This window comes from Typopeltis vanoorti, chromosome 7 (assembly GCF_054136105.1).
Source record: "Typopeltis vanoorti isolate ZY-2024b chromosome 7, IOZ_Tvanoo_1.0, whole genome shotgun sequence".
NCBI lineage: Eukaryota > Metazoa > Arthropoda > Arachnida > Uropygi > Thelyphonidae > Typopeltis > Typopeltis vanoorti.
The window spans coordinates 33966065-33978095 of NC_143555.1; the positions used below are offsets into that span (position 1 = coordinate 33966065).

Genomic DNA, 12031 nt, shown 5'->3' on the forward strand with positions numbered 1-12031 from the left:
TATACATCTAAAATCACAATACAAAGCTAATTTAAAACTGAATTTTCTTGAGTAAATTAAATCATATCAATAACTTACAGTTGGATAAAACTGGGAAGAAAAATAGTCAGTATATTATTTAATGAATAGCTTCTGTCTCTCCCTCAGTTTCTTCTCTTCGCTTCACTTGTTCTGTGGTCTCTATCTTCTCCAGTAACTGCTTACACTCTGGTATGTAATCCCAATAAGATATCGAAAATTTTTCTATCGATGGTAATGAAGTTATAAGAACCCTGGTGATAAATGGGTCTAAAGGGGGGAGAATTAAACAAATTCTTGAGTATCATCAAACAAATACAACTACTATAGATCTTAAGACATGATAACCACTTAAGAATTAAACATTGTTGCTGTGTAAAATAAAATTAATGGAATGCGTAATATATCTTTAACTTAAACCTGAATGTTGTAAAATACAACTAGTTAAACTATTTCAAAACAATTTTAAGGTTACATTTTTTGAAGAAAAAACTGAACACTACAGATGACACACAATTTTCCACTGAACAGTGTGATATGTACATTTTAAAAGACTAAGATACTTTGGTTATATTTTCCAGAACATATATATGAAATAAATTATATAATCTCTTTCTCTATTCTATATATCATTCCCATTCAAGAGAATGGTCTGGTAAAGACCAATCAACTACTCAAACTATTACATGGCTTGTGCCCATTATGTTTTAAATGCTCTAATTGAGAGTGAAAGAATATGTATCAATATTTGTAATCACTAATAGCAAACGAAAGTAATACCTATCATGAAACTAGGTAAACCTGCTGAGGATCCAAAGAGCTACAGGCTTATCTCTCCTATGCACACTGAAGCTGTATGAGAGGTTAATCTTGAACATCATGTTAGAGGCTTAATGGATTTTTTACAACACTCAAAAAGAATTAAAATAGACTTTAATACTTCCTATATTTCGTCCTAGTCACTAGGACATCTACAGGGATTACAAAAAAAAATTAATGTAACATATGCACAAATAACAAACAATACTAAGCCCAACCACGTGGGTGACACTAAAGTCCTATCTAGGTAGAGCGCCCTCTAAGGGCAGTAGTAGATGGCCTGGAATGTAAGGTGGGAACTCTGGTGATGAGTGTTTCCCAAATCTTCGGAAGCTTAATGCAACCATATTTATTGAGATTTGGTTGGTTTTTGAGAGCTGCTGCTGCTTCTAAGAAAAGTCTCTCTTTCTTGAATTTGCTGTGGTGGAGCATGGTGGTTTTCTTCCATGATACTCTGTGGGTGGTGTCCAAAACATGGTCAGCCAAGCCTGAATGGCCATAGTTGTGTTTGAAGATGTAAGACTTGTGTTCCTCTAGACGGATGGATGCTGATCTGCCTGTCTGTCCAAAGTACGCCAGCTTACAGGAACAGGGTACTTTGTAAACTCCAGGCAGAGAGAGAGAGGAGGGAGCTGATCTTTCGTAGAACAGAAAAGGGTAGCCAGTTTGCCGTGGGGCTTATATGCTGTGTGTAGATTGTATTGTTTTAGTATCTTTGCTATTTTTTCAGATGTGCCACGGATGTAGGGTATGGTGGAGGAGTTGATTATTTTTTTGATACTGTGATCGCTGTAGCCATTAGAGAGGAAAGTGCTGTGTATGTGGTTAAGCTCATTAGTGAGGGCGGTTCCACTGGAACAAAGATTGTGGGCTCTCTTGGTAAGAGTTTTAATAATGCCATATTGTTGAGAGGGGTGGTGGTGGGAGAGTTTGTGAATGTATCTGCCTGTGTGTGTGGGTTTTCTTAGCCCCACTCAAACCTTCTATCTGGCTAAGATATGTAGATGATGTGTTCTCTATTTGGCCTCATGACCCAGACACGTTAGACTCCTTCCTCAGTCATCTCAATAGTCTACATCCAAGAATCCAGTTCACTATGGAAAAGGAAAAGAACAATTGTTTACCCTTCCTAGACACCTTAGTCACACGCCTGCCTAATGATACACTTACCTTCACCGTATACAGAAAACCCACACACACAGGCAGATACATTCACAAACTCTCCCACCACCACCCCTCTCAACAATATGGCATTATTAAAACTCTTACCAAGAGAGCCCACAATCTTTGTTCCAGTGGAACCGCCCTCACTAATGAGCTTAATCACATACACAGCACTTTCCTCTCCAATGGCTACAGCGATCACAGTATCAAAAAAATAATCAACTCCTCCCCCATTCCCCTTCCTTCTCGTCAACAAGATTTTAAAAATGCCATCACCATACCCTACATCCGTGGCACATCTGAAAAAATAGCCAAGATACTAAAACAATACAATCTACACACAGCATATAAGCCCCACCGCAAACTGGCTACCCTTTTCCGTTCTACGAAAGATCAGCTCCCTCCTCTCTCTCTGCCTGGAGTTTACAAAGTACCCTGTTCCTGTAAGCTGGCGTACTTTGGACAGACAGGCAGATCAGCATCCATCCGTCTAGAGGAACACAAATATTACATCTTCAAACACAACTATGGCCATTCAGGCTTGGCTGACCATGTTTTGGACACCACCCACAGAGTATCATGGAAGAAAACCACCATGCTCCACCACAGCAAATTCAAGAAAGAGAGACTTTTCTTAGAAGCAGCAGCAGCTCTCAAAAACTAACCAAATCTCAATAAATATGGTTGCATTAAGCTTCCGAAGATTTGGGAAACACTCATCACCAGAGTTCCCACCTTACATTCCAGGCCATCTACTACTGCCCTTAGAGGGCGCTCTACCTAGATAGGACTTTAGTGTCACCCACGTGGTTGGGCTTAGTATTGTTTGTTATTTGTGCATATGTTACATTAATTTTTTTTTTGTAATCCCTGTAGATGTCCTAGTGACTAGGACGAAATATAGGAAGTATTAAAGTCTATTTTAATTCTTTTTGAGTGTTGTAAAAAATCCATTAAGCCTCCAACATGATGTCCTCACAGCACTTAAGCCTCTACACACGTATTCTAATCTTGAACAGTTAATCTAAGTCCAGAAATAGAGAAAGTGCTGATAAAAGAACAGGTGGGATTTAGACCAGGAAGATCATGCACTGGACAAGTATTAAACTTAACACAGTTTATTGAGGAGGGCTTTGAAAGGGGTTAGCAACAGGAGCTGTATTTATAGATTTGACAGCAGCATATGACACACTAAATCTTAGAAAACTTATAGTCAAAATTTACAGCATGACAAACAGCTATCGGTTAGTGGAGATATTTAGGTCGCTGCTGTTCAGCAGGAGATTCTTTGTTGATTTTCAAGGAAAAAAGAGCAGATGGCGTATCCAGAAAAATGGTCTGCCTCAGGGAAGTGTGCTATCTCCCATCCTCTTCAATATATATATATATATACTAATGACCAACCTATAAACCCACAATCAAGAACCTTCTTATATGCAGATGACCAGGCAATAGCTTATCAAGCAAAATCCTTTGATGCCATTGAGAAGCAGCTCACACAAGAGCTAGAAACCCTTATAGTTTACTATAAGGAAAACCAACTGAAACCAAATCCCAGTAAAACCCAAATGTGTCTTTTCCATCTCAATAATAGGAAGGCAAGGAGAGAGTTGAATATAGAATGGAATGGTGTAAAACTGGTCAATTATCCAAATCCAACTTACCTAGGTGTTACACTCATAGGGCCCTAAATTATAAGCGACACATAGAGAAGACAGCAACTAAAACTCAAACACGTAATAATATTCTGAGCCAATTAACATAATCTCGGTGGGGTGCAAATCCACAAGTACTGCTTTTCGACAGCTGAGTATGCTAGCCCTGTTTGGGAAAGATCATCACATGTCAAAATTATTGATAAGGTTCTTAATGAAACATGTCAGCACATAACCGGCTGCTTTAAGCCTACAAAAATTTACCATCTATACTCACTGTCTGGTATTGCACCTCCTCATATCAGGATTACACAGAATAGATATGAGGGGAAACAACAACAACTAAATGATGAACGGCATCCTTTGTATGGACATGTTACAGTACATAAGCGGTAAAGTTCAAGGAAAAGTTTTATTCACTCAGTGGAACCATTGGCTGATTCCATAAAAGCTACAAGGTCAACAACATGGCAAGAGCAATCTCCAGAGGCTCTGAACTTAAACGAATCACTTCCTTCCAGCTTACATCTTGACTGGCAAAGACAGAAGACACTGAATAGACTTTGTTCCTGAATGGGCAGATCAAAGCAGAATATGGCCAGATGGGGCTACACAGCCAATGACAGCTGCTCATGTGGTGAAACACAAACCATGGATCATCTTCTGCAATGCTGCTTAATAGACATTAATAATATATGTACCTGAGAAGATTTAATGCAGTGTAATGAAACAGCTTTAAAGTATATTAGTCACTTGATGAGTGAAATTTGACATTTTATGTTTTTACTTAATATTTCGTGCAAGTGGCATTTTTGTCTTTTAATGTATGCTTTTAATCCCAATTCTTTTAATGTCTATTTCTTTAAATGTATGTGTTTAATCATTTATATGTATGTTCTTACATTTTCTGTAGTTCGCACACAAAATAAATAAAAATCACTAATAGTGTTGGGCCATGAGTTAGTGAAAACTGATCAGTGATGATTTTTGAAATAACTCAGGTGAGAACAGAGTTTTATCTCTCTCTCTCTCTTTTTTTTTTTTTTTTTTTTTGATGGGCTGAATATAGACTTGGTGGCATAATGCAGGATAGATGTCAGATATACTGTAAAGATTATACAAGTTTGATATTAATTTTGAAGCACGCATTTAAGTGTGACTGGAGACATGGAAGAGTTATCAGGACTAGAAAGACTTGTTGATATACAAGACATATATATAAGATATATATATATATATAAAATATTAAAGTTGTTAGGCAGTCAGCCTTATTTTTGAGCACTGCTTGGATAATATACCATTTAGATGTGAAAATGGCAGAAGCATGGGAGAGCAAAAGTTACCCAATATAACCTTGGAGAAAGACTAGACATCATTTTGTCATTATGCATTTTACCTCTCAAAGACTGTAATTTTTATAGTTATTTAAAGTTAAAGTGAAAGCTGATTGTGAAGTTTTTCTTTTCAGTCATTTATGGTATACTAATTTTTATTTTCCCTTGAACTTGGCACACATGTTAGAGAACAATAGTTTGGATGGAATGTGGGGAAGGACATTCATTCATTCTAGCAAGAATTACACAAGCAGAGCAGATGATTCAATCAGGAAAGATGCAGAAAAGTAATCAGACCATGAAAAGTAAAGCAAAAATCATGTAAGCCATCCCATTTGAAGCTGTCATAGTGCCAAAAGGCACAATACTAGGCAAAGGACAGTTCACAGAAGAGGAAACTTGGATGACACATCATGATCCGAGTTAAAAGAAGATGGTTAATATCACAAGTATACTTTTGGAGGGAAAAAAAAAATAGTAAAAAGGTCCATGATGTTGGGATGGAGAATTTATACATGTATTAACAAAAAATTGCTAATTTGCATTAGCAATGAACTAATGCAAATTAGAAATCCATTATCCATCCTCCAAACATCATTCCCTTCCAAATAATTTAAGTTGGAATATGATCTCATAATTTGGATATCTGTCAGAAAATCAATCTTCAGGAAAATAGAGGTCAGAGTGGTTATCATATTTGAAGGATGATAAAGACAGCATATTAATACAACACAGTCTGGGAAAAAAAAAAAAAAAAAAAACGATGTGCCAAAGAATAAAAATGGATGGCATTTTGGGTTTGTTATTCTCTGTTATGGAGGTATTAGATATAATGAATGCACAAGGACCACTTCTGTTTAGAAGGGGTCTTGCAGAATGTACTTCAGACTGTTGAGACCACTAGCTGATATTGTTAGAAACAGGAAATCTGGTTTAGATAGTGGCCCTTCACATTCTAGTTGTACCAAGACCACTAATGTTGAATTGAATGTTTATTTATGGATTTTTTGCTATTTTTTTTATGAATTGTAACTTTTTTTTTTTTATTTTTTAGTGCTGCTGTTTGTAAGAGATTTCTTATAATTCACAGTGTTACCATGAATTATAAGAAAATGGCAGAATCAAAGAACACAGTGTGCATCCGCTGTAGGATGAATGACTTGCAAACATGCCTTCCACACAAAACTATTCTCTTCTTCATGTGTAGTAATAATTATGCTGATAATTACTCTGCATACTATGACTGCCTTCAGGCATGATCAGGTAGCTGATGATTTATTAACTGGATGGAAATCCTTCTGAAACATTAGCATCACATTCAGTCTAGGGATAACCCTGTATCAATCAGGCAATCTTGTGATTGTCTGAAATAGTTGCTACGAAGTAGGAAGTTGCAGTCTGCAGAAGGTTTTGGTAGAATATGTTTTCTAGTAACTTGCCTACAGGATATTAGTTTTTGAAAAGGATGTATACATGTAGTGTGTGTGTGTGTGTGTTTTGTTATAAATTATTTGTGAGTAGAAATGATGTATCACTGGCATGTAAAGTCAACATGGTAGGCATTTTTTTGGAATACTGAATCTACATTTTAATTTTAGTATTTCTGAAAAATGTAAAATGTGTGATGTGTATTCATTAGGCTAGGTAGATATTCAAATAAAATTCTAGGAGAATGCAAAATGCAGTCTGAAGACAAACATAACAGGCAATAAGATATTAGTGATGGAAATGTATCATGAATATTAGTAGCAGGAATGTAACTGAGATGAATGAAAAAAACATGAAACAGTATGCTTATCTCACAGAGAAGAAAGTCATTCTGAAATAGCAGCAGCAGTATGCACAGCAAAAAAGCAAACTTAGTATGACAAGGAGCAAAATGCAAATATACAAGTTCAGGAATAATAAGAAAGAGGAGAAGCCAAAAGGAAGTGGAATGGCAGACAGATACTAACAAGGAGTGGTCATGAAGTTAATGTGAAAATGTGTGAGGATACATGCAAAACAAAGCACATCATGAATGGATTTTTATTATTTAGCATATCAGTAAAAGATACAAGGTGATCAAAATTAAAATATTCCTGTTTAAGGCATTGTAGAATCCAACAATCCAAATGCTGTGAAACTTTGCAGGAATACACTGTGTATATCATGCAGAAGTAATATCTGGGCATTGCAAACACCAAATGTATTGAATTTGCATATCACATAACTCAGCAGGTGGCAGGAGGGTTTAAAAATATGGAAACAGGTATGAGTTGGACGCTGCATGGTCATGGATGATTTTGTGAGGGATGAGACTCGCTTTCACCTGAATGGAGCTGTGAATATCCACAATTATGGGGTATGGGCTATGTAAAAACGTATCCGTAAAAGATACAAGGTGATCAAAATTAAAGTATTCCTGTTTAAGGCATTGTGGAGCACCATCCAGCAATCCAAATGTTGTGAAACTTTGCAGGAATACACTGTGTATCATGCAGAAGCAATATCTGGGCATTGCAAACACCAAATGTATGGAATTTGCATATCACATAACTCAGCAGGTGGCAGGAGGGTTTAAAAAGATGGAAACAGGTATGAGTTGGACGCTACATGGTCACGGATGATTTTGCGAGAGATGAGACTCACTTTCACCTGAATGGAGCTGTGAATATCCACAATTATGGGGTATGGGCTATGTAAAAACTGTATGTAATCCAACAAACTCCTTTGCATTTACCCAAAGATACTGTCTGGAGTAGGTTTTGTTTATCATTAGATGATTCTTCTATGAGGACATTCGCTAGTCGGATCCTGTGACCTGCTCAGTTACTGCCGAGAGATATTGCAATATGATAAATTTTGTTGTGCTACCGCTACAGCACCTGTGCATAGATTTGGTCATTTTTATGCAGGATGGGACCCCCTCCGGTCGATTCTTACAGGAGGTTCTTTGAGAACATTTTATGGAAGCCAGAGTGATCAGCCACGAGGTAACCACTGCATGGGTATCTTGTTCCCCTGATCTGACGCCTTGTGACTTCTGGATCTGGGAATTTCTCAAAGACAGGGATTATCAGGATGATAATCCCTGTCTTTGAGATCCTGATAACCTGCCAAAGCTGAAAGCTAGCATAGCGCAGCTGCATGTATGCAACATCAGTGCTGACCAGCAGCATTCTGCCATTGAATACTGTGCAAAGCTTGCAGTTTGTTGCATAATGGGAAGGGAAGCACAGTGAACAGTACAGCCCATGAATGCATAAATACCACGTTAGAGTAAAAGGTTTAGTATAAACCAAAATAATCGCTTGACGTTTCGACCTCAAATTAAGGTCATCATCTGGAGTATACACATACAGGGTGTTCGGGATAAATTTGACATATTTATAATTAATTATATTTTTCCGTAAGTTACATGTATTAACACACAATTCTCTTCATTTAAAAGTTTGGACCCTTCTTCATTCATATACAAGATGTCAGAAAGGATGGATAGCTGGAACTCACCTGAATCATGGAAGAGAATAACTTGTATCATGATGATTCGTGCCCGCCATCAAAATAAGGATATTACGACTGCTGCCCAATGCTCCCTGAATACAGTAAAAACAATCAGGCATGAACTAGAGACTTGCAATGGTGACTACGAGGATGTAGCAAGAAGAAAGATCCCTAGCAGACGATCTGATTGCGTTCGTACAGCAGAATTCCTCGCAAATCTGCAGGAACAGGTGTTGAAGAACCCTGGCATTGGAATTCGGGCTTTGTTCGTGGAGTTGCTAACTGTAGTCAAGCCCTGGATAACAAGGGTAGCCAATGGTAGGCCGTATGTATGGCAGCAGGATTCGGCCCCTTGCCACACCTCTGGGAAAAGTCAAAAATGGTCTGAAAATTTCTACGACTTCACCAGTCCAAATGTTTGGCCTCCAAACTCCCCAGACCTTAACCCCATGGATTATTTTGTATGGGGCGCAGTTGAAAAAGACACCAATCGCACTTCCAGTAATACAAAAGCCCAGTTAATGGATAAAATTAAAACAGTTTTTGCGGCCCTTCCCAGGGAGACTGTAGCATCAGCTTGTTCGAGGTTCCGAAGCAGAATTGAAGCTGTGATCGATGCTAATGGTGGTTATTTTGAGTAAATCTTGTTGATAGTATTGTAATTAACTCTGCCTGTAATGTTTTTTTGTCAATTCATTAAATTTAATAGATACAAAGAAGATTTTCTTTTTCCTTACGAAACTGTCAAATTTATCCCGAACACCCTGCATATACAGAGAAACAGTCTGCACCATCTATATGGTATGCTGAAGTTACTAGTATTAGATCCTGAATGAGAAAATTTTGAGAAGAAATTATTCATTCAGGATTTAACATGCAAAAACTAACAACTAAAGGAGATGCTTGCACTTCAGCAGAAAATAGAGAAAACTTGTTTACTTTATGTGAAAGTAAATATTCCTTTGTATGTAAATTACTAAGATCTTATTGTTATTTAACCAGAGATCAAAGTGAGAATTTGTATCATAATATAGTATTTGTGTAAGGAAAATATTTAGTTCATTAAGATATCCAGTGTATTGTAAGTCTCCAGACAATTTTAAGTAACAGTCCAAAGGTCGCGTGCTAGCCACCCAGATCGGCGTAATGCTGGGGGGCAATAACATACGCGGAAGGTGACGTGGGCATGCTTTCCAAGAACAGCACTCTAACAGCAAAGGGAGAGCAAAGGATCAACTTGGGGGGCATAAAATAAAGAGTGTCGTGCGAAAAAGATACGGAGAATATAAGGAGATGCATGCCATATCTCGCTCTCTCTTGTTCCTGGTTCCTGCTTGGTGATTTTGACTGGTGGCTCGTGAGAGACGTGCATAGGTGTTGCGATGTAGAACAGCGGGCCTTTTCCTGAAAATGCCTAAGAAATTCCACGCAGACCCGTTCGTGAATTATCGGCCTTGCAGAATCGTGCCAATCGCTGGATGTCCCATAGGAAAGAGTGGAGAAAGTCCCCTAAGGCACGCGGCAGCAAATACTTTCATATCCGATAGCAGAATTCAAGGACAGCGTGAGCTCATCACCAGACGCAGACAGAATGAGCAGAAGGTAACCAGACCATGTGGAAGCGACATATTGTCCGGAACAGAATCGGTAATGTAGAATATTTCATTGTATGTTTCAGAATTGTTAGAGGAAGAAAAAACGTGTGTAAGAATAAAGTATGGATAATTAATAGAGGACTTTAGTAGAAATTCCTTTTTGAAAATAATTAGTAACCTTTAGCAGAGATTGTCTGGAGGCAGTTATATTTTTGAATGAGACTGAACCTGATAAAATGAAACAGGTATTACTGAGAGCTTTTAATTGAAACCGTAAGAATGTGTATATGTGTAATTTAAGAATAACTCGAGGAAAGTGATTACAGGTTATGCAATGTGATATAGCATTTTGAATTAACTTAGTAATCAGTACATGTTAAATAAACTGATTTTATTTAACATGTACTGATTTCTTTAGCATTGAATAAATGTTGCCTTTTAACTGTAAAATATCTGATTTCCCAATAAACATGTTTTATTACATATGCCTGAGTTATGCCTGATTGTAAGGACAAATTACCATTTATAAAAATAGAACCTTATTGGGAAGAATTTAGAAGTTATATAACGATAGATTACAGGTCACAACTGCAAAGTACCAGAAATCTGTATAATTGTAACAAAGAGCAAAATAACGTGTGTATGCCATAAGATCTAGGATTATTTCCCTGAGCAAGAATCTTTTCTGTTATAGGATACTAGCTGGTGGCATAATACAAATTTTGCCAGTATCTGAAGAGGAAATAACCTTGGTTAGAAATAAGATAGGCCTAGACCAGGGGTTCTCAACCTTTTCCAGTGGCGTACAACTATATTTAATTCAAGATATTAGATGTACCAGTAAGGCAGTGGTATGCGTACCACAGGTTGAGAATCCCTGGGCTAGACAATAGAATAGATAATAGTGGATATTGAGATAATAAAGAAAGAAAATAGTAGAAAGTAATGACATAACACTAGTCAACCATTAAAACTATTGGCCTGACCTCTGGTGAAAAAAAAAAAAAAAAACCTTACTACATCAAAGCTCGAGTCCTTTATTATTATTATCTATTAGGTTATAAAATTAAATTAAGCTAAACATGTTCTCACACACACACACACACACACACACACACACACACACACACACACACACACACACACACACACACACACAAAGTTACTCATATAAGTATACACATAAATAAAAACAAATCAGTATGGATGGTGGCCAATAAAAGCTGAAAAATTACTTAGATTGCTGAAGTCAGGGGTTGCTGAAAAACTTGAAGAACTAAGTTGGAAATATCTTCAGGACTGAGGTAAGGTAGTACAACACCAGGCAACTCGCAGCAAAGGTGGATGAAGCTCTCAACTCCTTGTCTCAGTATCTCCCATAATGCACAGCACATCTCCTTGTGGACATGTATACTGCTATGCATTAAGGGAAGGGCCACTACCCATACCGGTTTCAATCTTTATTGAGGTCTCGTCAGTGGGAGCCAGACCCAGAGTGGAGATACTAAGGAAGAAGCAATACTAAGGCCTTCACCTCCTTGCCAAGCAGATTTTGAAATGGATACTCAAAGCACTGCATACAAGTCCTGGATACCCACACTGATAGTGTCAGGTGTAGCCCTTCTGTTCAGATTCTAATCTGTCTTTTTAGCCAAAGGGATCAAAAAATTACTGATATCTATTACCCACCCCTCACACACACACACACACACACACACACACACACACACACACACACACACACACACACACACACACACACACACTCACCTCCAAAAGATAAACTATATTTTATATGAGATAGCAAATGCATCCCTATCTCATATATGCATGGCATTCTGAAAAATTTGCAAAATTCCTGTGAAAACAGTCTCGTGACTACCACCAGACCACACAAAAACTGGCCTGTTATCCATTTGTATATTGTATGGTCATGCATACATCAAAATCTTTGAAACCA

General features: G+C 37.6%; 1 protein-coding gene across 3 annotated transcripts in view; it reads right to left on the reverse strand.

Moving 5' to 3' along the window:
- Positions 1-12031, reverse strand: part of mRpL1 (mitochondrial ribosomal protein L1) — a 386771-nt gene that overhangs the window by 70671 nt on the left and 304069 nt on the right. For all 3 annotated transcript variants that reach the window (XM_090395205.1, XM_090395206.1, XM_090395207.1), the window contains exon 10: positions 79-288. In XM_090395205.1, coding sequence (XP_090251331.1) covers positions 119-288 — 170 coding nt within the window. In that variant the 3' untranslated portion in view covers positions 79-118. The remainder of the gene's footprint in view (positions 1-78; positions 289-12031) is intronic.